The sequence below is a fragment of the Heterobasidion irregulare genome (assembly GCF_000320585.1).
Source record: "Heterobasidion irregulare TC 32-1 unplaced genomic scaffold scaffold_05, whole genome shotgun sequence".
In the NCBI taxonomy this organism is placed as follows: Eukaryota; Fungi; Basidiomycota; class Agaricomycetes; order Russulales; family Bondarzewiaceae; genus Heterobasidion; species Heterobasidion irregulare.
Genome location: NW_009258201.1, coordinates 982,846 through 1,008,904, shown reverse-complemented (window position 1 = coordinate 1,008,904; position 26,059 = coordinate 982,846). Strand labels below are relative to the sequence as shown.

Here is a 26,059-nt window from a genome sequence, read left to right as displayed (position 1 = left end):
GCCCCTCGTTCGCGATGTCACATGTCATCGATTTCCACTCTGCCAATCCGCACGTCGTCAGCCCCCAGATGACCGGTCCTAATCTCGCCGTCATCGACGAGCTTGACAACAATTACTACAACAATCGACGCACGTCTACGAGCTCAGTGGAGAGCAAGCATCAGCTGCAATTCGCCCGCCCAGACCTCGATCGAGAGTTGGACTCACCGCTATATTACGTAGAGCCGACGATACCTCATAGCTCTGCATGGATTCACACTCACACTCCCAATATCGAGAACCTCCGCATCCAATCACGCTCGCCCGTCGAGACAATCACAGCGCCGTCGTCTCAGCGTAATTATCTGCCCACCCCAGAACCTCAGTTGTCTTCACCGACGACAAAATCTGGTAACTCCAGCCCCTCGATTTCACGTTTCTTTGGGGGACGTTCGGGAGCAGGGTCAGACAAACCTTCGAAGGCGTCGAGTCGAGCGAGTGTATCGTCCAAGGACTCCAAGGAGGAGGAGAAAATGCGCAAGGCTGAGGAGAAGAACCGTAAGGCCGAGGCGAAGAAACGCAAGGAGGCCGAGTCTCGGGCGAGACTAGAACGACTGGCAGAAGAGCTCAAGGCCAAGTCTGAGAAGAAGAAGAGTGACAACGTGTCAGTGTACACTAATAAATCCGACGAGAAGAAAAGGAAGGCATCTGCATGGGAGGAAGAGAGCGGCATGTACAGCGGTTTGATCTCCTAGGGGAACAGTGTACTCTTTTTTATTCTCGGGCTGCTGCTGTTGTTATTGTTTTAGTACGCGGTTGTCCTGACGGGCTGACGTCGTAGCCTCCTGTTTGTCCTCGTCCATGTTGTGTGTTCTTTCCACCGGAGCTTCTATTTATATCTTCACTATTGTCTGTAGCCGCTATCTGGACGATCTAGAAATCTTTATTTCATCGTTCCTTCGTTCGCATTTCGCACACTCTTTTGATATACGTAGTTGACCATTCTTTATCTTGTCTCAGTTGACACAAATTACAGGTCTAATGTTGGGATTTTTCTCTCGCAGAGTGTGATAGTCGAATAACGTCAAAACATGGAAGGCATATCCGAGACAAGTCGATTGATGAAGAAGGAAAATTCGTACATAACGTGTCATGAGGGCGTATACAGATGATGAATGATATCAGCCATATGCAATGGCAATCAACGAGAGATGGTGATGCAATCCACGTCCTCTTGTTCTCAGAAGAGCGGTTCAACGGGGTCCGGATAGCCTTGTAGATGCTCGAAGCCGTCATCTGATGCGGGCGGGGGCGCAGCATCGATTCCCAACAGCACAGCTGCGACATCCGCCTCGGAGTTACCCATCGAAAGATGCGACGAGGTATCGGGCTGAGTCTGTGGGGGCTGTTCAGGTTGTGTGTGAGCGACATGATCAGGTTGCGTCGGTATTGATACAGGGTCTCGTCGCTCGGGGTGATCATGGGCAACATCTTGCGGTTGTGGCTCTGGTGGATGGATGATGTGGTTAACTGCAATAAAAATGATGAGAAGATGGATGAGGGCTATTTTTATGGGGAGAACGTACACTCTTTCGCATGTGCTATACAGAAACACAGTGTAAGCAAGGTTCAGATGCCAGTGAGGATAGAGGCACTGACCGTGTTCACCCTGATGATGACAGCTACTGCCATCGGGACAATCCTTCCTAATTGTTACGCTCTCATCAAGGAACCCTTTCTTCCGCTCACGAATCCACCAGTCCTTGAGTCCCCAGAGTAGAACCTCCGTCGCACATAGCCTGCAGATCCGCTCGCGCGGACCGTCAGCGCCGGGGTCTATACCGGCCGCAACACTATGGACGTCGGCGAAGAGGTCCAGTTCGATCAATGGCACGAATTTGCGAGGTTGCGACTGGATATGCTCGATTATCTAAGTTGGTATAGAAAATTATTGTCACGACACGATAGACATCTAGACAAAACTACGAACCTCGCGATAAATATACCTTGGCGTAATACGGTTAGCTGTCAGGTAGTCCAGCATAATGTCTACCTCGACGGTATTCCCGTCAAAACATTCGTATACTTCGGCAGACTGGATGAGGTCTCCGATGTCTGACATCCCATGCGGATGTTGGGACATCAGCGAAGCTGCAATACACCGTCCTTGAACGCCGATGCCGCAAAATGACACTTGGCACATGTCACATTTAGTGGTCGTTGGTGCTCGCAGAGCCAAGAGATTCTCGCTAGCAATGACAGATGTAGATTCAGACTTAGCGTTCACAAAGCCTCAGAAAAAATGTCACCAATTGCCACAGTATCCGTGACCGGGAGGAGAGCCGTCATCGACGTGCCATGCGTTGTCGGGATCCGTAGCGGGATCAGGGATTGGCTGACTGCATCTCCAGCCGTATCGATTTCCGGGCAGACAGTGGGGACATGGACGCGCAAATTCGACAGTTTGAGGAATAGTCGGCTCAGGTGATACTTCTCGAGGAGACGGGATCTGTGATAATTGATCGTCAGATAAATTATAAGATATGAGAGCAGTATCTTACCCTGAACGATTGACCAGGCCGATAGATTTCGTCTGCTTGTTGCTTTTCGCTCTGGGATCGACCTCGCGATGGATCGGCGCGTAAGAGAACGTCGACCATAACTTGGAGCGGACGAGATGGAGATACAGTTGTCGATGCACCTCTGCATGCTGGACAATTCGTCCCACCGTTCTAATGCACATCGAAAGGTCAGTCACACGATAGTAACCAACTGTGATGAAGTTGACGGTATGGTAGATACAGCGACGCATAGCGGCCAGCTGAACGAGCTCATTTGGGACGACGATTCGTGTCTCAGTCAGCTCACACTTCCGTAAGGCAGGATGCAATGCAGCAGGCGCGGCTACGGACATGGTATAGCAGCAGGCGATAACTCACCCGAACCCACAACGCGCAGCAACTAAAACCACTATTGAATTGAAGGAATACGGACGTATATGATATATTACTCACCTCCCACAGAAATAATGCTGACATGGGCTCACGATTACGGGTCTATACAAGAGTGCGGAGCAACACCCGCACTGGAGCTCCTGCTCGAGGTCATCTGCAAGAGCCTGGCCAGATATAATGACGGGCTGTTCTTTCTCGGGAGAAATGCCTTCATCGAATGGCGCGCTTTCCTTCACTCTCTTCCTGCTGTCGTCCTCCATACCCTCGAAAGTCAATGAAGCCCTCCGTTTCAGGCTGGTAGAGGGTTCTTGGCCAGGAACAGATCCGTCTTGATTTGCAGATTGCTCCGCAGGCGATGCAAGTCTAAGAAGGCGTTGAAGACTCTGTAATGGATCTTGCGACATGTGTAGCAAGATGTTTGCGTACAGTGGCGGACAAGGTGGTTTAAATGTAGCTTTGGTGTGCTGAGTGGCGGCACCAAGCCGTTTTGGATGTCATCATGATCACACGCCCAGCAAGTCACTATAGGACCTGTCACTCTTCTCGAGATTTCGGTTCAAACACGCGTCAAGTACACGGAAATAGTACATTCGATATAAGTATGTAGTTCAAACATAACAGGTACATAGGCATACCCTACTAACAGTAGGGTTCGCACTAATCAAGACAATCCCCATAGTAATCCCTCTCAACGGAAAGAAAACGACGAAGCCGGGATGCATAGCCGCATCCCACATTTTCATCATGCGAGGTGCGCAAAGCCAATTTTTGGGTAACTTGAATCGAAAACAGTATACACGTTTTGTAGGAACACGTCACCGAGGATCCAGAATTCTATTGAATATCATGAGGATGCATCTATATCTTGATACTAGGGATGATGCTTACGATTGGTGAGGGCTGAGTTTGAGGCGATGCCTCCAATGCAAGTCGAGGAGCCTAGAGCAACAGGTCCTAGGTTGAATGTTCTGGGGTCAATATTGAAGTATCTGCCGAACTTGAGGGCGATGGTTGAGTTGAAATCACAGGGAACTATGCACAATCGGTGACATACAATCAGCGAGCCTTTCCTGATAGTTGCCTGTAAGAGTGAGCTTACTCGTGTAGACGCCTTCACCGTACTGAGGTGCTGACTGAGCGCCAGCAATGCTACTGTACACAGCCGCGACGTTGTCGGGGTCGCCAATGATCGATGTGCTGCCAGTGTCTATGATCACCTCGATGGATGTGACCACTTCTGTGTTGTCCACTGTTAGAGAGTCCAGCTGACATTGCCAGTATCCCTAAACCAAGCGCAAGATACATCAGCTTCTCAATCTTTAACTAAAATATGTCAAGCGTACCTCTGCTGTAACCTCAACGTAAGTGAGAGGACCTTTTACCAGTTGACTGTTGATACCTCCCAGGAACAGCTCTGAGTTATCATGTGCCAACTTAAAGCTGAACACAGGCATCGTCATCTGGCTCTGGGAAATGAGCGTCTGGAACACGGGACTGGCATTCAAATCGGATATGGCCTGGAATGCCATGCCTAATACTCCGTCGGCAGGAGATTCCTCGCTGAGAGGATATGCCATTGCAGCACCAAGTGCCTGCGATGTTGCCTGTATGGTGCGGCTGTCTAAATATGCGAGAACGAGAGTCTGAGAAGAACGTACATTCAACCCAGCAACTGAAACGGTGTCCGTATACTGTTGGCCGCTGATAGACGAGCTATTACCGGTATCCCACGTGAATGTCTTCCCCAGATTGACAGACGTTGAGCTCGAGCCAGGAGCGTATCTTGCGTGCGCGCCGCAATTAGTATCACAGGATGGACCTGGAAGAATGAGGTCGCTGCTGCCGGTGTCGAACTCCACTGTCTCGTCCATGATATCATAAGACGCAGTCAGACAGTGGAAAGAAGCGACAGATCACCGACCTGTGTACGTCTGTGCGGGGACTCCGACAGAGATAGAACCATACCAAACTTGAGATCGGTCATTTGTGAGAGGCACGCCTCTTCCTGCCCGTTTGACCTTTTTCTGAATCGCAGATGCTAAGGGATGGTTTAAACCAATGTTCTTTTTGTATGCCGAGAACCCCTTCTCAATTTTGCTGCCAATCAAGTGTATGTAAGTGTCAAGTCGCACTGAGATGCACGGAAGGGGGAAACGCGAAACTATACACACAAGACGGAGCGGTTGATTTGTGCCTGCAAAGCCGTGGTGTTCACGGACCCATCAGCACGCCGAAGATTGGAGTGCTTCGCGATGGGGATGGCAGTGCCAACGAGAGGGGTACCGACGAGCGGCGAGGCATTGACCAGGAAGGGGAGGGCGACGATAACAGATGCGATGGAGAAATGCATTGCAACGGAACGGTGTGAGACGAGACGCCTGAAGAACTTGATTGAATGCAGCACAAGTCATGCCTATATATATGCGTCCCCTTACTTTGTGGGCCATCAGTCGGAATAAATCGAAGTCCTTCGAGGCATTGAGGCGGTGAGGGAAATCTAGTGATGACCATTCGATACGTATTCCCCATTTGTGCAAGGTCCTGCTTGACCGCTTGAACCATTGAGGGGAAGTCATGCGCAAGACGTGCGGCCACAAGACGACTGCGACGCATCGGGCGGAAGAATCTCAATAATTTTGTGTTGAATTGAGAATTGTCAGGCTCCATGATTCATTGAGCAAAGGAGTGGCCGTCCATGAACATCACGCAAGAGCTATGTATGATGTTTACTTCGCCGCCGACGTGAATGGTCAATGCAATAATGCTGCCTATTACTGTAAGGGTGCGTCAGCTAGATCGAACGCTAGTCATTGTCGCTGCGTAGGCATAGGTGCAAGGTTGCTCACTTTTGGAAACTGACTCCTTCTAGCTCCTCGCATGACGATCATCGGTCTGCGATTACTGGAAACCCATTTGCGAGAGCTGTCCATTGAAAAACATAATGCCAAGACTCGCTTCATACTCAGTCCAGGTCGTAAGAGATTGCAGCACGAGACAACGAGTCTTTTCAGGGACGAAAACATGGTCAATCGGCTGCCGCACTCAAGATCCATGCATCTTTTAGGCAGTGATTTTACGCATCGTGATCGAACAAGGTTGAGCGCGTGCAGTAGCAGGTTGACAATGTCGTTTGAGGCAAAATAGCCAATCGTGAGAAATGTTGTCCTGTGATTTTCGTAGATAAGCTAAGGCGAGCACGAGGATGCTGGACATGTACGACATATTCTTAAGACTTCGACGAGGGTAGCAGAACCACAGGCACTTCACCGTATGTTCACGGCCGCCGTCAAGCCTCGTACAGCCTCAACCCTTGAGCGTGATTATGCACAGCATGGCAAGCCATATGCATCGGAAAAACTTAAGACAATCTGCTTTGAACATCTTGAACCTGACTGCCCAGGCCTCGGATCGTCATGGCAGGGCGTCATTACTGCGTCATCTGGCGGGACCCGATGGGACATATTGCGAACAGCGACCTTCGGTCGAATAGCGCTCGAAACGAGGCCGCTCAGCCCCATTTCTCCTCTGCGACGGTGCTTTCATGGATACACATCAGGTTCAATAATGCCGAAGTCCAAGAGTCTTCAAGAATCTCGAGCTCATCACAGTTTCCAAAACTGAAACTGTTGCCAGGTCTCAAGGGGCGATATGCTCATCCGACAATTCCAAAAGAGGATTGTTAGATGGACGCCGTCGAGGATAGGGAATAGCGAGTGACATTTTGTGCAGTTCGGTATAATGAGCAATTCGAGCTGGTCTACAGACGCAATAGGTTCAAAAACTCGCCTGAAGCACGACTCTTACGCCTTTGTCCTCCCTCTAGCTGCCAGTCGGTATTGCGTCATAACTTTGACTCATAGGAAGAAAGCCTCTATAAAGAGATTGAAGCATGATGCATTTGATTGAAAATGCCGAGGAAGAAGTTGAGCTGTGGAGTTTGGACGAAGCTACTGCACAACGATGGTCGACTTGGACTCGACAGCCTATGACGGCGCACCGGAAGTAAAAATGACATCGGCATCACCGGTCTCTTCCGTAAGAGAACTTCAGTCGGCATTCGCTCATCCTCCTTGGCCTCCCTCCCATTTTCAATCCTTCATCCTCCGCAAAAAGCAGCATGGCCTCGCGCATCAGTCGCCGCACTTTCGCTACCGCATTGCGTTCGGCATCGCGTCCAGCATTTCAGCAGTCTGGGCATGCCGCCGCTCGCCGGGGAATGTCCAGCTCTGGTGCGCACGAGCACGGCAGCTCAAGCAGTGACACTCCTTGGATGGTGCATCTCCAAATAGTTGCTCATAAATATGCGATCTAATTCTGTCTATGTTTTGATTCATGCGCACACAGATCGCTTCGGGCGTTGTATTCATTCCTACGGTATGCTACGTGGCTCCTCTTCTATTCCGAGTGTACTTGCCAACATAACGCCGGATGTAGATACTGTACCTCCTGTCGCCGTATTCCAAGGCGGCGCCTCATCAAGCGCATGCTGCATCAGGTCATGGTGAACCGCACACTCCCGACGAGACTGTCGTCTCGCAAAAGGCGGAGTCAGAGCCAGAGCCCGCGCCAGAGGTGCGTTTGCGCATTTGGGATACTTATCGTCAGGCCAATTGCATCATTTTAACGTGGGCACGTAGGCAGCCTCGGGAGAGGTTGTGAAAGACGATGAGGGCACCGCCGTCCCCGTCGAAGAAATCAAAGAGTCTATCGTGCGCGCTGTTGTACGTCATCCTCTGAACATCGTTCGCCTGAAGTTGGTTTTCTCACATTGAGTTGCGCTCACCCCCATTTATTGGAAAAAATACAGACCGACGACTCTCCCAAGGAAGCCATTCAAGCGGAGGCGACGGGATCTGTCCCCGCCGAGTCTTCCACCCCGTACGATAATGGCGCACCTGGGCAGACGTCTGACGCGGAGAGCGAATGGGAGCAGGTTGACAAGTCTGAGGGGGGTGCGAAGACGGGGACAGTGCAGGGTGAGGGTGCATCGGGCCCGACGGACTTGGGGGACGCCAGGGAGAAGAGCAAACAGGTGCGTCCAAATTTGAAATCTTTAACGGACGGAGAGTCGTGGAGATCGCGTGCTGAGTTGATTCGCGATGCACAGGGTCAGCAACCTAAGCAGGCGGCAGAAGACCATTAAGCACACTGCCCAGTATGATTCTGTTTGAGTGTACTGTCGTTCGGAAATATTCACCAATGCATGTCTCTGTTGCGTCTTGTGCTGCAATCAATTGTTCCACTTGAACTAAGTTGAACACGAGTGTGCGAAGAAGGGGGGAGCTATAATACTATCAAACATTCTGGCCCACCTCAAATGGAGTCGGCAGAAAACTCGGGATCATGATGCATGATGCATTGATCCTTGTGGTTGCTTCGGCAACTGGTCACCAGTCATGAGTGAAACCACGATGGATTTGTCCTGCCACAACCATAGCAAATGGGTCTACCGCATAGGACCCCTGAAAATAGGTGGGTAGGGCACAACCCTTATCCGGACGAAAATTTGGGAAAATAGGGCGAAAAGGCTCAGTCGAATCTGGACAAAAATGCCTGTCCGCGGAGGTAGCTGGAGGTAGGCCTGAGTGGACTTCCGGACGTTTGGGGTCGCTGTTCATCAGGACCTGATGCTGGGCCCGACCGGAAGGTTTGCTCCATGGCTGAGCGGAAAAAATGGCCGGGCGGTTGCGTAGATTTTCTCCAGAATACAAAGTTCGATTACAAGCGAGAGCATTTTTGAATGAGGTCCTCGAAGACGTATGCACTGATGGCGCTGCGCGGCTTCAGTGCTACTTCGCAGCGTGCCGTTGCTATCATGTGACTGGTGCTTCTTATTAGTAATCATCTTGAGCGCACGCATTCCCTTTTTGAAAGCTCTTTGCGAGCCCAAACACTGCTGTCATTGACTGCTTTGCCTAAAATACTCAGTAGTGCTCCAATAGGAGTGCACCAATTTTTTAAGGAATCAGGATGATGCTGCTAGCGACAAGGGCTCGCAGGATGGGTTTGTGAATGGTATTCTCACATTGGACTCGAGTTTGAAAGCTTCTATAGTTCATTTTCAAGTAAATTCTAACGAAATGATGGTCTCGGAAGGCCTGATCCTAGCAATCAAAAAATTACAATATGAAGGCCAGATCTTAGCATCCGACCAATTTTGAGCCCTCGGAATGCCTGATGTTCACATCCACTCGCATCCGGCCATTTTGGGCGGAAAAGGCTCAAAACCACAGGCAAATCCGGGGATTTTAGGTCAAATTTGAATTTTTTGTCCGAAATTTTTTTGGTATTTGCCAACATTCTGCCTGTGTCCTACCCACCTATTTTCAGGGGTCCTGTCTACATAGATGCAAATGTAAGTACTGTACTGTCGCAATCAATTCTTCGGGTATTTAATTACGCTGGATTTTGCCCACTCCCGATGTCACGTGCAATCGGCGCCAACGCGACGGTCTTTCTCTAGTCTCTCTCAGTGCTCTCACACTGCTCTCACCAGGCCTTTCTGCTCTTTTTGCTGTCCTATGATGTCCCTGATTTGACTTGTCCAGAAAAATGTCATATAGCTAAACATAACCATCCGATAGAGAAATGTACAGGCGGCTGAGGATTTGAGGGACTCGGCTTCGGGAAAAGTTTGCTAGGCACTTCGACTTGTAAGTGATGGAAGGTCATCGAAATCTTGATGGATTGCGACCTGTTGCGACCTGTTGCGACCCGCTGATCATCGATTTGCAAGTTGCTGTGATATCTACGTTTTGAAATCCACCAGGGTCTGGTTTCTGATGCACCCATCATAGCCCATCATCAACTATCACCAAGGACGGAAGACACCGGCTAGCCAAATTGGAAAGGGTACGTTTTTGATTTCCTCGCGCGTAGTATAAAGAGGGGGTCAACTTCACCTGAATTCCTCAGCTCCTGCTCCCTTCGCATTCATTTGGTACTGGTTGGTGAGTCATCTCCCTTGTCTCCTCCTTTCGCTTGTGATGTTGATCATGCCTTTCCGACAGCCATTTACTTTTTATTCCCTAACGAGTCACTCTTTGCTTTCGCGCCCAAATTAATCTTAATCTCCCCAATTACATTCGTCTCATTCATCTGAATCCTTTATTCGAATCATTCTTGTCAAAATGCACTCTTCTTCTTTGATCGCTGCTCTTCTGTTCGTCGCGGCCGCTTCCCCCGCGATCGCGGTTCCCATCTCGTATGTCTCTTGTTCTTAGCTATCCGTGGGCCTTGTCTCACATGTCTGCTTATTTCTTATAGTCAAACTAAGGCTCATGCTCGTGCAGAGGAACTCGATGCTCGCAAGTTGGGCCTTGGCTCGATCGTCAAGGAACTTGGTCTTGGTGCCCTCAGTGGTGGAGCTCTCTCCGCCTTGAACCACTTCGTCGGTGGTGACTCGTCTTCCAGCCGTCGCGACGTCAGTGCCGAGGATGTCGCAGAGCTTATGGAGGCTCTTCAAAAGTGGGCTCTCAGCTTTAATTTGACATCTCCCGCCTGCTCATCCTTGCCTGTCCCACAGTGAGTCCGGTGACGGTGACATCGAAGCTCGTAAGCTTTCTCTTGGTACTATCGCAAAGGAGCTCGGCACCGGCGCTGTCACCAGTGGCGCCGTCGCTGCTCTCGCCCATTTCCTTGGTGACGGAAGCAAGACCAACAAGCGCACGCTTGAGGAGCTCGAGGCTCGTGGCCTTGGCAGCCTTGTGGGGAAGCTGATTCCCTCTGCTGAGGAGAGCCTCAGCAAGGTCCTCAAGAACAGCATTGTAGGCGGTCTTGCCTCAGGTGGAGTCCTCGCCGCTGGAAATGCTGCTGCCGGTAACAACAAGTACGTCTCCTTTGGTACGGTTTATTGACACGATGTGCTGAATATCACTGTCAGGCGCGAAGTTTCTGAGCTTGAGGCTCGTGGCCTTGGCAGCCTTGTGGGGAAGCTGATTCCCTCTGCTGAGGAGAGCCTCAGCAAGGTCCTCAAGAACAGCATCGTAGGTGGTCTTGCCTCAGGTGGAGTCCTCGCCGCTGGAAATGCCGTCGGCGGCAACAACAGGTAAGCCTCCCTTGGTACGTTTATTGACACGATGTGCTGAATATCACTATCAGGCGCGAAGTTTCTGAGCTTGAGGCTCGTGCCAGCATTGGTAGCGCCTTGGGCAAGATTCTCCCGCAAGCTACCGACGACATTGCTACTGTTCTCAAGAACAGCATCATCGGTGGTCTCACTGGTGGTGCCGCTGTCGCTGCTGGAAACGCCGTTCTCGGCAACAAGCAACGCGACGTTGATCAGACCCTTCCCTTCGACACTATCGACATCAACCAGCTCAAAGACATCCTTCGCGCCTCTGTTGGTCCTGCCATCTCCCCTGTCTCCAACGAGAAGCGCCTGGTCGACGATGATGAACTTGTCTCGCTCAAGAACATCATTGACAATCTCACTGTCGCTGGACCCTCCGTCGTCACCCCCCTGGACGCCCGCGCATTGGGCGCTACTGGCAAGGGCATCCTGGGTACCGTCGCCGGTCTCGCCGCTTCGTCCTCGGTTGAGCCCATCATCAAGAAGATCAAGGGTCTTTTCGGTCGTGAACTGGAGTGCGTTGAACCTCTTCACTTTTCTGCATTCCTCGACTGACGGGCCCACCTACTTTGTAGCACTGACTCCTTGATCGCTCTTAACTTGCTGGCCAGCCGGGAGCTGAACGAGCTTGATTAAATGACGAATGAGTGTTAACGAATTTTTTTGACGACCAGTAAACTATCGGGCACTTTATTATTATTATGGGCATGTTATATCGTTATTTTATAGGGTTCTTTGTGTTCCTCCTATTTCGTAGTTGGAACGAATACAAAGGGTGCCTTCAGGAGCTGAAAAAAGTCTGATAACTTGTGAGATCTATGGACCTCGGTCGTCTTCGCAGAGTGGGACAGCATCGTTTACTTGAGGCACGCGAAAGCCTAGGAAAGCCCTGAGCGGATATCATGCATGGCACAAGGAACGGACACAATAAACGAACGACAGACGAAGAAACAAACTGCAATTCAGCATATACGCTTTAATGCCCAAAACAACTTGAAAGCATGTTGTAACCTTGCGCGTACATGAGTGCAACTGACGTATCAAAACTTCTTGGTCGTGGTGGTGTTGGAGTGGGCTTATATGCGGCGCTATTACAAGCCATCGAGGCTATTTGCAACAGGTGTGATGCGATACATTCTGCAAAGACCCCATAAGGAAACCTCGGCGCAACGAGGAGAGCGCTCACCTTCCAGCGGTTTGGCTGAAGATTTTCACCTTAGACGCGAAAGACTCACCAAAAAGTATCCATTTAGAGCCTTTCACCTTTCTTAAAGTGCCACCGAAGATGAAGCACAGCTCACTAACAAATATACATTTGCTCGGCTGGAAATAATAGATGCCTGAAGTGTATGCATAAAGTGCGTCTTAGGTCTCAGTCAAACCATAGTAAACCCTACGTGAGACGAATCACGAAGAACATCCAGATGAAGGCGATCACGACTGCAATGATGCTAGCCAGAGTGATACACGTCGTGCCCATGCTCTTCCCTCTATGGTCCCGCAGCCGCACGCGCTCCTTCTTCATCACGTCGAAGTTGGCGCCGATCTTCTCTTCCGCATCGCTCATGATGGCCTGGTCCCGTGCAAGCACCTCCGAGAAGTGCACGGCATTTCGCCGCAGCTGACCTGCCATCTGGGCGAGCTGCGCGGAGAGCTCGTGCTGGATCACCGACGAGTTCTGGAGGAATGCCGGGGATGGAGTCGTTGCGGCTTTAGTAGACGAGGGAAGGAAGAGAGTACTGCCGGAATTTGTGAGTGTCGGCTCTGATAGAACGATGGGGTCATCATCAGCGGGACTCAGCAGCAAATCCTGCTCTGGAGGTGGTGCGAGCGGCGCGCCATCTGTTGATATGGCCGATGCAGGCGTGACAGGCTGTTCAATCCCTCTAGCAGATAGTAGAGGTAAGGGGATGCTAGGAAGCAAGGGTGAGGGGCGTGGCGAAGGCGTGGACAGACGCTAGAGGGTACATTAGGTTAGTTGAACAAGCGACTTGAGACATACTCACTCCACTCAAGCTTTCGGCAGTGCTTTCCAGTCGGTCTAAAGTTCTTCTGAGGTCATCATTCCGCTGCCGAGACTTGCTGCACACATTACAGATCCATGATGAATATCGATGTGGACGACTTCAACAGCAGTATGAAACGCACGAGGATAAGTCCATCTCGTTGAAGGACGCCAAGTTGCTCAGTAATTTACGCGCGAACTTGATTTTCTTCAGTGAAGGTAGGGTTGAGCTGACATGCATCCCCTGGAGAACCGCACATACATGCCTGCAACATACTCTGCGACTTCACCCATGCTTCCTGCCCACCGACATAGTTCGAGTCTGGCTGTGCGACGGATGTTTCGAGCCTCTTAACAAGCCGCCCTAGGTTGATCCTATCATGTAGCATCTGATCGTTAGAGTGGATGTTCATTGTTTGGTACAAGTGCTATTATCGAGGCGAGCCTGGCGGGAGTAAGTCGTCGTGACGTGGTGTGGAACCAGCCCAATGGCCACTGGGGTAGGTTAGGGTTTGCTACTGTTCCCTTAAATAAAATCAGTCATGAATGTCAATGGGGTGAAAGATAAGTAAAGGACTTGGTCAGTACTTACGGGGATCGTGCTTCAATATATATCTGTCTCCACGGCGATATTGCTGAGACATAGGGGTCAAGTTGTCAACATCCCATTCAAACATAGGCAGACGATGGCGCGTACACAGGAGTGAAGTCGAGGGTCTTCAGTCGTAGGAGCAAAGGTCTAAGAAGACTTCGATTCATGGGAGTTTAAGGACGTTGACTATGCCAACTGAAGTGCTACGCAACATCAGGAATCAAATTCTTAACTCAGTAATTGCTGATCATGTGCGGTTCAAGACAAGATGAAAAACGTCCACTCGACATAGAAGTAGTAACAACTGAGTGGAGTTTGTATGAGTGACATCGAAGAGCAAGTGAGGATGAGAGAGCGACGCAGAAAGACGAGGGTGAACACACGAGTGGAGAGAGACATGAATAGTGATACATGGTGACGTTGCGAGAGTACAATCATGACGAGCTACAATAAAGGACACAGCAATACCTGTAGATACATACTCGGTTGCGAGCATGTCCGACAGTCTAGTGAGCCTATCAAGTCATATGGAACCTAGACGTCAAGGCCATCGGGTTGAGCGAACAAAGGAAATAAACAAAACTAGACAAAACCAAACTAGAAGTCCACTGAATCAAGGCCTGGACGTTTAAGTCACTATTTATGAGTGCGAAAGGATAATGTGGAAGAAAGAGACGAATAAGTTAAAAAGTATTGGCATTGGGGAACCTGGCCTTGATAATGGGCCAGAGCCAGAACATCTGTGTCGCATAAGTGGTATCCGACGACTCCGTCTTGCCAGACCCACCAGTAAGGAGGCCACCGAACTCGCCCGTGCCGGTAGCGATCATCGACCCGGAGTCTCCGCCCTTGAAAAACGCGCCTGAGTCGTTGTCGTACGGGAGGATTATCCATTCAATCAAGTCTCGGTGAGTCTGGTTGGTGAAGTACTCACGCGCATAGGAGAAGGATCCAGTGGCACAACCAATTGTGGTGAGGGTGGTAAGGCCTCACTTAATAACGTAGAGGCAGTTTTCGCGGTCGTGGTCCTTCGTGTCGGGATGGCGCATGTGATACTCGGCGAGAATGGCACCAAGCTTGAGGAGGCGTTCGGCTGGGTACTTGAAGCTGGACTGCCCGTCCGTGCGGGAATACATCGTGTTTGCGAGCTTGGCGGCCTCGATCTCCGTCCCTAATTGTAAACAGTTAGATCAGACACCTTGATTGAAGAAGATCAGCATGTACCCAAGTCAATAACGTTTCCCTTGAAGTTAGGCAGAAATCTGGCTTTATCGAGTTTGCCGATGCAAACGTCCTTGGTGAATCCATGCGGAGCGGTACCAGCAGTGATAGCAGGTGACCAGACGACATAGCCGATCACACGCTGGCTCGGCTTACCGAAGTCCTTATTCGTCTGCTTGTAGAGCTCCTGAAGCTCGTGGATCGCGACTGTCGTCTCGTCCAGCAGCTCCCGAGTCTTCTGCAGATCCTTCTTCGCCTTCTCAGCTGCAGGGGTATCGCCCTCCACCCACTCCTCTAACCTCCTAATCAACTCCTCGTGGATCTCTGCCCGAGTGCCCAGGTTTCCGATCTGTATCTAGACGGACTTGAGATAGTAGTCCTACGCCTTGGTGCCCATGAGGAGGACTTTTTTATGAGGCCTGCTGGGGTTGTAGTCGGAATTATACTCATCTGCTGGGAAGAGAACGTGGCGGGCCGTAACACCGTAAAAGTTATCGCCTTCTTGAAAGTAAAATCCCATAGTGCCCTGCAAGTGGGGCGTCTTCGCTGCAGCGATAGGAAGTCCAAGCGCAGTGGCGAGAGGATCAATCACATGCCTGGTTGCATCTAGATCCAAGGCAGGTTCGTAGAGCTCTGCACCAACTGAGCGTCTGAACACCGAATCTCGGAATTCGATGTCGACGTCTGCAATACCCTCGTCCTTGAGGAGTGCGAGTATGGTGTTGGCTGAGTGGAATGCATCCTCACCAGCGATACTATCGGGAACAACCCCAACCCAGATCACGACGGGACTGATAGTAGCAGGCGTTTGTTGGTTTGGGACCGTGCAGAAACGGACAACGTCGATGGTCGAAAAGCAGACCTGCTACTTGTCGAGAAGGTCACGAACCTTGGAACCAACATCCTCCCGCTTATCGCAAAGCTTGTGGTTGTAGACTGGACAGAGGTGCTTCAAGGGACGATACACTTCTGGCCCCTTAGGTATGACGAAGGGATCTTTCGGCGTGCGGTAGACCAGCTTGGGAGGGGAACGGGAAATCTCTGCATAGTATAAGGCCGCCTCAATCTTAGAGATAGCGTATGGAGGGAGCCGGAAGAGACACCTAAGGGGTTTTCGTCGTAGAGACTGAGGTCTGTTAAGTCCGTGTCGGTTGGGAGGAAGGTAGGGCCCTGACTGTTCTGTCTGGCTAAGGCTATACACTCTTCGAGAAATGCTGAAGAAATCGCTAGATGAGCACACGAGCGTGTCAGAAGAAAAGGATGGTAGTAAAACGCCAGAGAACTCGCGTGTCATGGTTCCTGACACGTGGGAATCAGCCCAATGGCCACTGGAGTTTGGAGTTTGCCACATCCATCTGACTACAGGCACTTTGGTTATGTCTGCACAAGCTTCCACTCTCACTGGACCCGGCCCTGAGGAATCCGTAGAGTCATCTAATTCTCGACGGCCGGTGTACCAGACAGAGACGACAGGAACTTACTGGGGCGACGTCCGTGAGGCTGCTAAGGTGGGTGCACCTTTTACACCACCTCCACCTCACTATACTTTTAGTGTTGGACGCGATAGCAGACTATCATCTAATCACGCTGCAAAGGAAGAGAATATCGTTCGATGACGTCTCTCGCATAGGCGAGATTCCGTGCGCACGAACGAGTCTGCTAAACGGGATTGCCAGTGGGGTAGGCATCGGGTTTATTCGTGGGTTTAACGTCCGTGAGTAAATTTGTATCTGCCAGATTATCCGAGTGGCAAGTCTTTCTGATTCGTCATTTGGGACATGTGCAGGTCCGTTCGCCGCTTGCAATTGGGCGGTAGGAACGTTCATGCTGGTCTCTCTTGGCACCTGGTGCGTTGCTCACTTGACATCGCGTGAACTGTTCATTAGATCCCCGATGCGATTGGTGCACGTTCTTGCATGCAGGACCATATGCCAAAACAACATACAACAGGAACGGCGGAAGATACAGCAGGTTGTCGAGGAACTCCCAAAGCGCATGATTAAGAAGCAGGATGCAGACTCCAAAGGATCGTCGTAACGCGCAGCTTCTAGAAATCGGATGTCTATCATCACAAGAACGTTCGGTTTGACATCTTTGCCCAAAGACTATACAGATGTACAGCTTCTAGTAATACATATACTCTGCTCTATAACACCAGGTGCCGCTCACGATAGAACGTGATAAGGCACTCATTTGTTACTCCAGGTGTCTACATCTGGATTCCAGACAGTCGCGTCGTAGTTCTCGACGAGTTTAGGGTCATTCTGAGAGGTGATTAATTGACGACGTTTATCGCGGTGAAGTCCAAGTGCGCTCACCCTAAACTTCTCCTGAAACTCTGTGAAGCCCCCACGGAGGACGAGGACATCGTGAGGTTTGTCTTGCCCTTCTTTCTGCAGGTTATCGCGTGTTTCTGCGTATATCTGACCGGGCTCAAACTAAGTGCCTGCATTGGAGCTCTTAAATCGTTTTCACACGTACCCGTGCAGCCTTAGGCCCACTACACACACATACCAGATATCGAGATCATTGAGTAGAAGTTGATATTATTTCGAGCTAGCACTCACCGCTGCTGTGAGAGGGCGCAGTGGAAGATGACTGTAGGGACGTCTTTCGTCTGTTTTACGAGCTCATCGACACCAGAATGAAATTCGTTGGAGGGCAAGTTGTGGCTATGCTTGATGTTCCCGCCAACATAGTCATCGTCGCGGACATCGACAACGAGATAATCTTTGCGGGGAACCTTGTCGCTCTTGATGAGTTCTGAGAGCTCCTGTGAGCCTGCCAGTCGTCAGCGATCTCGCCAAAATTCCATAAAAACGCAACTGCAACGTACGTCTGGTGAGATGTAAGTGATGGGCATCTTGAGAGGTGAGGCACGTTGGATTGATGCTATTTGACGAGATATGTGTCCGAAGGTGTGCTTGAACGTGCTTTGAGTGCAGCGGGATAGCATCATCTCGGTTCGGCCCGAGCTCATAGCTTATTACCAGGATCGGCCAGACTCGGACCCGGGTTCCCACGACGTTGGGGGAAAAGGACGCGTCTACAACCGTTGACCAGCTCACCACCGCCATCTTCTTCCTCCATACAACCTCTTACGCTCCACGCCATGCCTCTCCCTCAGCCCGTTCCCCCCTCATGGAAGGTATGTTGCGCGTTTCTTTGCGCTTTTTTTCTGACCTCTTCTAAATGTCCCTTCCGATTTTCTTCTATGTTTTCAGGACCTTGGCAAGTCCTCCAACGACCTTCTTAGCAAGGACTACAACATCCACGGCACTTCTCTTGAGGTGAAAACCGCCACCCCCTCCAACGTCACCTTTAAAGTTGCTGGTGCCCGTGACACAAAATCTGGCAACATTCACGGTGACATCGAGGCCAAGTTCACCGACAAGCCCCACGGTCTCGCCCTCACCCAGGCCTGGACTACCTCTAATGCCCTCCGCACCACCATCGAGCTCGAGAACCAGATTGCCAAGGGCCTCAAGCTTGATCTCAACACCACCCTTCTTCCCGACAAGGGTACCAAGGGCGCGCTCCTCAACGCGACCTACAAGCAACCCGGTCTCCACTCTCGCGCCGTCCTTGACGTGTTCAAGGTATCTTATCATCATCTCCCATACTTTGATGTCCTGTACAGTATACTGATGAGTCTGTTTTTTTGTTACTATCAGGGCCCGACCTTCACCGCTGATGCCGTTCTCGGCCGCGATGGTTTCCTCGTCGGTGCTGAGGCTTCTTACAACGTCACCGAAGGCAAGGTTACCCGCTACGCTGGTGCTGTCGGCTTCAGCGCGCCCGAGTACGCTGTCACTCTCCATGGTCTCAGCAACCTGTCGACCTTCGCTGCGAGCTACTACCACCGCGTCAGCCCCAATGTTGAGGCTGGAGCCAAGGCTATTTATGACACTAAGGCTACCACTTCGGGTGTCAGCCTTGAGGTCGGCACCAAGGCGTACGTCCCACCCTTCTTTCATGTTCGGTCGGAACAGTAACGTACTGACTTTTGTTTGGTCGTGTATAGTGTCCTCGACCAGGCTGCGTTTGTCAAGGCGAAGATTAACAACTCTGGTGTCCTTGCTCTTGGTCTGTATCTTAAGATTTTGGTTCAAACCGTTGTTGTTCTTACATTGTACCTCAGGATACACTCAAACCCTCCGTCCCGGTGTCAAGGCTTCCTTCGGTCTTGCGCTTGACACTCAGCGTCTGAACGAGGCAACTCCTTCCGGCGCTGCACACAAGGTAAGCATTTGTATTCTTTCGAAAATATAAGAGAACTGAATCGTTATGACTTGGCAGGTCGGCGCGAGCTTTGTCTTTGAGGCCTAAATGATGTAGCTGGGGATATGGGGTTTGGCGGTCTTGCTCCAAAATGTGTTATCTTGCATTAATCCCAATGAAATAATGTTTGTCCGAACGACTTCTGACGAGCCGCAAACGCCACTTGTTCTCGACGTTTGAACGTAGAGAATGCCGCAAGAACTTGTACATGATGCAGATGTTGTGCAAAATCCAAGTCGTAGATAGGCTCGTACATTCATCACGAGTGATATGGTGCAACAATAGGTTCAACATTCCAACGACGATGGATTCTACAATTCTTCTCCAGCTTCTTTTCTCTTCGACGAACGGCTATAACGAGTAACAAGTAAAAAGTCCCGTGCTAGGGCAAGCAAAACGCTAGAAAGTATGGGGACGTGAGGGCGGATCAAAGTGATATCGGGTGGGATCAGGCCCCACGGGAGACCTTGTCTAGAACTGTAATCGATGAGGAGGGACGTAAGTGATTCAGCGCCGTCGGGCAGAGGCGTTGTGAGTGGGGGGACATACCACTTTCGTGCGCGACCTCGCTGAAGTCGGTGCCCTGGATTTCAGCCGCGATGCCGACGAGCGCGCGCCTGAGCGCGTCCTTCGAGGATGCGAACAACATCTTCTGCTTGACTTTGGCGTCATCGGGGGACCTGCAGTGATACGATTGAGGAGACGGCGCACGCGGGCACGCGATCCGAAATCATGAAGATCAGCAAGCATTCACCAGATAAACCCACTGCCCACCCGCCCATCGCTGCGTAACCCACTGCCATTGGACTCACAAGCAGATATATGGGCAAAAGCAACGACGAGGAGTCGAACAATAAATAAAATGATATGACGCACCACGAGTAGAAGCAGATCTTGTTCCTCTTTCCAGCGCCCTCCTTCTCGAACTCGAAATCGTACACGGCCCACCGACACTCAAATTCGGGCAAGTCAGATATGAACTCGTCGTACGAGGACGACGTCGACGACTTCTCGACAATGATCTCGGTGTTGTCTTTGCTAACGGTGTAAACGATGTACTTCGTCTTCTTGCCCAATTTGAGCTCCTGGAACGCGCTCAGGCATTCGGGATTCACGGCGACACCAGAGGCCTGCCGGATGCTGATCGGTCAGTACAAAGACAGAAACAGATGAATCCGGAATGAGCGGCTTGCCATTGTGTGTTGTTACGATATGTAGGGGCGCAAGGGGGGTATGGGATTAAACGAGTTGGATGGAGGAGCAGGCAAGGATATACTATCAAGATGGGCGACCGCGGCGATTGCCACCACACACTTAACTCCGACGACACTGCCAATCTCGGCTGCGGCCAAGCGACGGCACATGCGCCTCATCAACTTAGCACTCTGAAACTGACACAACTGATTGATGTTACTAACATTGGTCTATATGATACACGGTTGATCAGGAGTACAACAACATAACAAGAGTCTTTTGACGGACCCCAATGGTCCGTTCCAGCACAATCGTCAGTCAACCAGGATGCTACAACTGTCACTCAAACACCTTGTCCAGCCACGCCTCATAATCATATTCCGGTTCTCCTGCGCCGTTTCGCGTAGCTGGCATCGCCTCCCGCAGGTAGTCGATAGCGCTCGCTGGGATGTGTGCTAACCGGAGATCCAGCTCGGTGACATATGGCTACGCAGTCGTCACAAGTAAGCAGTCCGCGTGGGCCAAGATGCACAAGATATTTACCTTGTTAGCTGCAACACCTTGGAAGACCTCCCGCAGCTGGTCGAGCGAGGTCTGGTCTTCTGTGATATCCACCTGTACATGACGAAATGAATCAGGAGTTCAAAGTAGGCTCGAGGGAAACCGCCCACGAGAAGATTGATAAAGGCTTCGAATGTAACCGCGCCATAGTCTTGTACCAACTGATCGTAAATGATGTCCATGTCTTCGTCCTGTGTTAAAGTTGTTATTCAAGCAGCCATTGAGAAGATGGAGATCCTACCGTATACACGATGCCCAAACTGGCTAGCGCAGCAGTCATCTCAGACTGGTTGAGTGTGTTTGACTCGTCGCGATCAAAGTATCGGAACGTGCTCTCAAATTGCTCCAATTGAGCAGGAGTAAGGTTGGTCATATTCCTGGACACAATCTAGTGTGCCGTGTAGCTCGTAAACGATCTAACGTTTGAACACACAAGAAGCAACAAGGACGTACCTGATTATCAATAAATGCGATCTTCTTTGCAATACCCTGCACGACGAGCTCCAGCTCGAACTCCAGATCTTGACACGTGAAGATCGTATAATCATTCTCTTCGACTTTCGCAGCGATGCACTCGGCTTCTGCGCTCTCTACTTTGGCTAGTGCTTCCGAAAGCGCAGGTATTCGAGTTTGTAAGCGGTCGACCTGGTGCTGTTGATCCTATTTTCACCAACATAGTCTGACTGAATAGTGGTTATAAATCTGACAAAGGGTGCGAACCTCCAGTGGCCCATCAATAGCAGACAGCTCTGTAGACACTGCATGAAGGCGCATTTGGAAATCATTGGCCAGGGTAGCGAATTTCTTTCTGAGAGACTCTTTGATTCTGAAAGGTGGTTGTAAGACATAGCGCAGGCACCTTAGTCAAGTGTGAACTTACTCTCGAATCTCAGCATTGATTGCCCGAGATCGCTTGGCTTCAGAAGCCAACAATTTATTCCAAGCGTCATCAACATCCTGCAAGTGACCAGGAAGTTGTGCGTGTAAGGCGTCATTCGTAGACTTTGTGTGCATGAAAACACACCGATAACGCGACTCCGTGTGGTGCGATGTACTCTCGAAGCCGGTACGTCTTGAGCTTCGTTTGCACGTTTCCAAAAAGGGTTGTTACATCCTGTTTTTCTGTGACCCATGCGCGCTTTTTGGTCTGCTTGTACATCGCAAAATTGGCCAGATGTTCCTTTGCGTCTGCATATGTGCCAGCAAACTTAACAACTGCCCAATGTTCTTGAATCTCCCTCAGAGCGTGAAGAAGCTGATACGGAAGATATTTGACCTGATGGCATCAAGTAGTGTATAAACGGGACATACGGCTCGGACACGCCGTTCATAATCATTTCGGCTGACCCAGATAGACTGCATCAATTCGGCAAATTTCTCGAGACGGCGAGACACTGTTTCAGCCTGATCTGGTATTGCATTGTCAGTCCCAGGGCAGACGATGCAGACAGAGGGGACGATGATAAAGTGTTTACCTACCCATGGACGAGAAAGCATGGAAGAAACTGGCAATGTATGTCATCACACTGCGTTCGTCGGGACGACTTGAATCACATAAATCAGCAACTTCCAAAAGTTGCTGAATTCATGGTAGTTTAGTTGGCTGTTGCCAGTCTTCAGTTCTAATATGGTCAAGGAACGCACAGGTATACCGAGATGCTCAGCAGCTACATCGAATGCTAGTTGAGTATTTCCATGGCGGTCGCTCTACAAGTTTTAGGAAATTGACATGTGCTGGAGCAAAGTAGGCCTCACCTTGTCGAGTTTATCATAATCTAGGAGATCGGGTCTATGGCAATGTATCAATGCACATCTGAGAATGAGATGGCGTATTCAGCATCAAATATGCCTCATGGATGATCCAGGAGATAACGAACAGTGCAAGGCCGTCAGACCAACTTGACGAAAAATCCAGGACATCTACTTCTTTGTACGGAGCGGTCTTGCGTTGACACCAAAGAAGAAGACCTTCCTTTGCCGATAGACCCTCCTCGCTATGGGATCATGATAAAACATCGCAAAGGTAATCATGAGTGGGCACAAGAATAACGGACCTGATGCCTGCAATGGTGAAGCGGAGAATGAGGGTCCATATCATGCCCAGTATGAGTTTGAGATTCCCATCGATAATGTCTACGCAGGAAAAAGACGGTATGGTGAGAATGAGAATGGAGAGATGTACGGATGTGGGATTATACATACCTTCTGGCCCAATGTTAGTTAACTTCACGCCACGGGAGGTAATAAATTCTAAGGCTTTGTTCACGTTCTCCGCCTTTTGCACACGCATACGGGGTGTTCGATTGTAGCGACCCAGAGAAACATCGCCTAAGATATCATATTGTCATTTAGAATCATACCGAACAGTTGAAAGCACTCCAACCTCACCCATGATCTCCTACTCAGATGATCAGCTCGGTGAGCACGATCTCCAAGTCAGATACACTCACCATAAGCTGAATGAGCCGCACGCCATCTGACAGATCTCTCACGAGAGAAATCATTGGGGGATATCCATTGGATTCTAGCTTGGTGTTTAGCCTTGATAGTCAATTGATCACTACTCAGTACACGCATTCACAAAGGAGGGACCTGTGGCTGGCACCATTTACAAAACGTCCGCTCTTGAGTATCGCTCGAAAGAGCGTTGAGGGAGTCCATGCCTACGGCAGGTGAATGATATGTGAGGGTCAGAGCTGAACGTTGAGTACAGAAAATCCGTAATTATTGGAGACAGTTCGGATGGTGCTTGGCAGGCGCGTGTTGGGACTCCGCTCGACGCGTCGAGCCTCACATCTTCTTTTCCACCACCATCTACCCGCCTCCCAACATAACATATCATGACTACACAATTCGACAGAATCTACCATGGTCTCTTCCAAAAGCCCGGCAGTAAGCTTTCGCTTCAACTAGTCATCCCGTGTACCCGTGATTGAAGCGACACTGTATGTTATGTTTCCAGAATTTCGTGTGGCCAACAGCGGGATGGCTTGGAGAGAGGAGGAAAAGGACGAGGTGACTTCGATGCCAAATTCAGACATCAAATGGGCACAGTGGCTGCGCGTTGCGAGAGGATTCCAGCTGAGAGTCGGTCTTAAGGACCGCCGAAGGGAAACATTCGACGGTTTCGAGCGTGAAGTCGGTACCTTCAACACTAATTGAACGCGAGCTAATTCCAACTTGGTCCTTTCCAGGATCATGACAAACTTGCTAGTATCCTCAAGCAACACTTTGGCGTCACTCTTGAACCACAGGAGGTCTCTGTCAAGGGATGGAACTGGGGTGTGACAGATTTCCGAGGTACGTTCCTACTATCAAGCTAGTGCCCTATTTCATCTGACTTTACAACTAACAGGCAGTGACCTTGCATTCCTTGTATCTAACAAAACATCATTCGAATTGCCACTGCAACATGTGGCAAACTCAAACATTGCTGGGCGAACCGAAGTTTCACTCGAATTTACTAATCCAGCCAGCTCGAGCAAGAAGCCAGTTAAGGGCGCTCCCGATGAGATGGTTGAGATACGCTTTTTCGTTCCAGGTACGAGTCATCGTGTCCGAGGATCAGATGCAGGGTCGCAGAAGTCGGACAATGAGGAGGAAGACGGGGAGGAATTGAGTGCGGCGCAGGCCTTCCATGATACTGTGAAGGAGAAGGCAGAGCTTGGGCAAGTAGCAGGCGATATGATTCTCAGCTTCGAGGAGGTCTTAGTGCTCACACCAAGAGGTCGATACGATGTCGACATGTTCCCCGAATTCCTGCGCCTTCGTGGTAAGACATATGATTACAAGATCGTCTACACCAGCATTTCAAGACTATTCCTACTACCGAAGGATGATTTGCATGTCCTTTTCATCGTATGTATTACAGGTATCATGAAGTGTCCTTCACTCATCACAATCTCTTCTAGTTGGCTCTGAGCACTCCGATCCGACAGGGTCAGACTCGCTACCAATATCTTGTCATGCAGTTCAGTCGAGAAGAAGAAATTACAGCTGAATTGAACATGAAAGAGTGAGTTATTCTTGAAGATGGCAATATTTCAAGCTAGAAGACTGAGTGCGTTCAGTGAGGAAATCGCGAAGCATGATCGACTCAAGAAACACTACGAAGATCCTACTTTCGAGGTCGTGTCCAGTGTTTTCCGTGGACTCTCTGAGAAGAAGATCATCAGCGCTGGTAGCTTTCAAAGGTGAGCTTCGATGAATTTGACCAGAAGTCTACCATCATAACACATGTGTATATCCTCGCCACCAGTCGCAATGGACACCCAGGCATCAAAGCCAACTTGAAGGCTATTCAAGGCGACCTCTTCATGCTCGAAAAATACATCTTCTTTGTATCGAAACAACCAGTTCTCATCGAGCTTTCCGATATCCATCAAGTCGTCTTTTCCCGTGTTGGTTCAGCCATGGGCGCTGCGGCCGCGCGAACATTCGACTTGAAGATCGTTACAAAGAGTGGACCAGAGTATACGTTCACATCAATCAACAAGGAGGAGCACGAGCCCACGGAAAAATACTTGAAGGACAAAAAAGTGCGCGTCAAAAATGAAATGGTGCCAGACGGAGATATCCTCCTTGCTGGAGGTGATTCGGACGAGGAGATGCAGAGCGTTGCCAGTGATGACGATGAGGAGGTACATGTGAAACGTACTGGCGATGACGATGACGATAGTGAGGAAGGTGAGCTATATGTTTCACTAGCCGAGATTCGGCAGCAACCCTGTTGAGGCTGTTGCTTATCTATGATGCATGATGCCTAGACGAAGATTTCCAAGCCTCGTCGTCAGACGCAGGCTCGCCCTCTGATTCCGACTCAGACTCCGAAGGCGGCGCGACGGCATCCGACGCGAGCGGCGATCGCGAGTTCACCAAGCCGAAGGGAAAGTCAAAGGCTCAGCCCAAGGCTACAAAAACCTCGGCGAAAAATAACAAATCTCCTGTCAATGGTGACAAACCGAAGAAGAAACCGGCTCCGAAGCCAAAGAAGAAGGATGACGACGGGAGTGATGCTGCTATGTCAGTCGATGAGGAGGCTCCGAAGCCGAAGCCAAAACCGAGAAAACCTGCACCGAAACCCAAGGCAAAGGACGGAGAACCAGATGAACCGGTCAAGAAGAAACAGAAGTTGTCTGCGGACTGAGTATGGTTCATTACGTTCGTTCCCTCATGATTTTCTCGACTGTATATATGCGTCG

The 26,059-nt window shown here is 50.3% G+C and overlaps 12 protein-coding genes across 12 annotated transcripts; 5 read left to right on the top strand and 7 right to left on the bottom strand.

Moving 5' to 3' along the window:
- Positions 1-1,059: 1,059 nt before the first annotated feature.
- HETIRDRAFT_434141 (uncharacterized protein) lies at positions 1,060-3,337 on the bottom strand (the record flags this gene model as incomplete). The annotated part of the gene is made up of 9 exons (XM_009547968.1): positions 1,060-1,509; positions 1,566-1,580; positions 1,639-1,909; positions 1,970-2,228; positions 2,289-2,488; positions 2,541-2,711; positions 2,919-2,940; positions 2,994-3,240; positions 3,316-3,337. The coding sequence occupies 9 exons, from the start codon at positions 3,335-3,337 to the stop codon at positions 1,220-1,222; spliced, it is 1,497 nt and encodes a 498-aa protein (XP_009546263.1). The 3' UTR covers positions 1,060-1,219.
- A 338-nt stretch (positions 3,338-3,675) lies between these two features.
- HETIRDRAFT_173308 (aspartic peptidase) lies at positions 3,676-5,283 on the bottom strand (the record flags this gene model as incomplete). Its single annotated transcript, XM_009547967.1, has 7 exons — positions 3,676-3,767; positions 3,822-3,965; positions 4,033-4,216; positions 4,277-4,537; positions 4,592-4,791; positions 4,855-5,030; positions 5,105-5,283. 7 exons carry the CDS (start codon positions 5,281-5,283, stop codon positions 3,676-3,678), a joined length of 1,236 nt encoding a protein of 411 aa, XP_009546262.1.
- Positions 5,284-7,005: 1,722 nt separating this feature from the next.
- Positions 7,006-8,161, top strand: HETIRDRAFT_409475 (uncharacterized protein). The gene is made up of 6 exons (XM_009547966.1): positions 7,006-7,206; positions 7,278-7,307; positions 7,368-7,505; positions 7,571-7,654; positions 7,741-7,965; positions 8,041-8,161. Exons 1-6 carry the CDS (start codon positions 7,051-7,053, stop codon positions 8,074-8,076), a joined length of 669 nt encoding a protein of 222 aa, XP_009546261.1. The 5' UTR covers positions 7,006-7,050; the 3' UTR covers positions 8,077-8,161.
- Positions 8,162-10,063: 1,902 nt separating this feature from the next.
- Positions 10,064-11,640, top strand: HETIRDRAFT_426980 (uncharacterized protein; the record flags this gene model as incomplete). The annotated part of the gene is made up of 6 exons (XM_009547965.1): positions 10,064-10,137; positions 10,200-10,400; positions 10,459-10,761; positions 10,816-10,980; positions 11,034-11,519; positions 11,580-11,640. 6 exons carry the CDS (start codon positions 10,064-10,066, stop codon positions 11,638-11,640), a joined length of 1,290 nt encoding a protein of 429 aa, XP_009546260.1.
- Positions 11,641-12,297: 657 nt separating this feature from the next.
- On the bottom strand, positions 12,298-13,450 carry HETIRDRAFT_439985 (uncharacterized protein). The gene is made up of 4 exons (XM_009547964.1): positions 13,276-13,450; positions 13,153-13,217; positions 13,011-13,086; positions 12,298-12,961 (listed from the first exon to the last, which is right to left on the bottom strand). The coding sequence occupies exons 1-4, from the start codon at positions 13,420-13,422 to the stop codon at positions 12,398-12,400; spliced, it is 852 nt and encodes a 283-aa protein (XP_009546259.1). The 5' UTR covers positions 13,423-13,450; the 3' UTR covers positions 12,298-12,397.
- Positions 13,451-14,284: 834 nt separating this feature from the next.
- HETIRDRAFT_104941 (uncharacterized protein) lies at positions 14,285-16,116 on the bottom strand (the record flags this gene model as incomplete). Its single annotated transcript, XM_009547963.1, has 5 exons — positions 14,285-14,530; positions 14,603-14,772; positions 14,826-15,177; positions 15,229-15,684; positions 15,712-16,116. 5 exons carry the CDS (start codon positions 16,114-16,116, stop codon positions 14,285-14,287), a joined length of 1,629 nt encoding a protein of 542 aa, XP_009546258.1.
- A 332-nt stretch (positions 16,117-16,448) lies between these two features.
- Positions 16,449-16,859, top strand: HETIRDRAFT_317487 (uncharacterized protein; the record flags this gene model as incomplete). The annotated part of the gene is made up of 3 exons (XM_009547962.1): positions 16,449-16,536; positions 16,609-16,669; positions 16,745-16,859. Coding segments are annotated over 3 exons (264 nt in total), but the record flags the coding sequence as incomplete, so codon positions are not given.
- Positions 16,860-17,011: 152 nt separating this feature from the next.
- HETIRDRAFT_417717 (uncharacterized protein) lies at positions 17,012-17,685 on the bottom strand (the record flags this gene model as incomplete). Its single annotated transcript, XM_009547961.1, has 5 exons — positions 17,012-17,086; positions 17,141-17,245; positions 17,304-17,322; positions 17,390-17,595; positions 17,659-17,685. 5 exons carry the CDS (start codon positions 17,683-17,685, stop codon positions 17,012-17,014), a joined length of 432 nt encoding a protein of 143 aa, XP_009546256.1.
- A 198-nt stretch (positions 17,686-17,883) lies between these two features.
- On the top strand, positions 17,884-19,241 carry HETIRDRAFT_143221 (mitochondrial porin). The gene is made up of 6 exons (XM_009547960.1): positions 17,884-17,970; positions 18,047-18,421; positions 18,497-18,777; positions 18,847-18,908; positions 18,964-19,064; positions 19,122-19,241. The coding sequence occupies exons 1-6, from the start codon at positions 17,935-17,937 to the stop codon at positions 19,149-19,151; spliced, it is 885 nt and encodes a 294-aa protein (XP_009546255.1). The 5' UTR covers positions 17,884-17,934; the 3' UTR covers positions 19,152-19,241.
- Positions 19,242-19,375: 134 nt separating this feature from the next.
- HETIRDRAFT_383987 (uncharacterized protein) lies at positions 19,376-20,352 on the bottom strand. Its single transcript, XM_009547959.1, has 4 exons — positions 20,297-20,352; positions 19,980-20,233; positions 19,653-19,783; positions 19,376-19,580 (listed from the first exon to the last, which is right to left on the bottom strand). The coding sequence occupies exons 1-4, from the start codon at positions 20,297-20,299 to the stop codon at positions 19,552-19,554; spliced, it is 417 nt and encodes a 138-aa protein (XP_009546254.1). The 5' UTR covers positions 20,300-20,352; the 3' UTR covers positions 19,376-19,551.
- A 144-nt stretch (positions 20,353-20,496) lies between these two features.
- HETIRDRAFT_409469 (uncharacterized protein) lies at positions 20,497-23,578 on the bottom strand. The gene is made up of 18 exons (XM_009547958.1): positions 23,464-23,578; positions 23,309-23,399; positions 23,247-23,256; positions 23,061-23,186; positions 22,913-22,991; positions 22,736-22,852; positions 22,614-22,671; positions 22,503-22,565; positions 22,338-22,437; positions 22,170-22,267; positions 21,883-22,113; positions 21,739-21,815; positions 21,579-21,684; positions 21,312-21,518; positions 21,100-21,246; positions 20,969-21,049; positions 20,841-20,912; positions 20,497-20,783 (listed from the first exon to the last, which is right to left on the bottom strand). Exons 1-18 carry the CDS (start codon positions 23,517-23,519, stop codon positions 20,637-20,639), a joined length of 1,866 nt encoding a protein of 621 aa, XP_009546253.1. The 5' UTR covers positions 23,520-23,578; the 3' UTR covers positions 20,497-20,636.
- A 92-nt stretch (positions 23,579-23,670) lies between these two features.
- On the top strand, positions 23,671-25,591 carry HETIRDRAFT_475056 (uncharacterized protein; the record flags this gene model as incomplete). The annotated part of the gene is made up of 7 exons (XM_009547957.1): positions 23,671-23,750; positions 23,821-23,996; positions 24,053-24,158; positions 24,214-24,716; positions 24,770-24,873; positions 24,929-25,051; positions 25,117-25,591. Exons 1-7 carry the CDS (start codon positions 23,699-23,701, stop codon positions 25,589-25,591), a joined length of 1,539 nt encoding a protein of 512 aa, XP_009546252.1. The 5' UTR covers positions 23,671-23,698.
- Between the last annotated feature and the right edge of the window lie 468 nt (positions 25,592-26,059).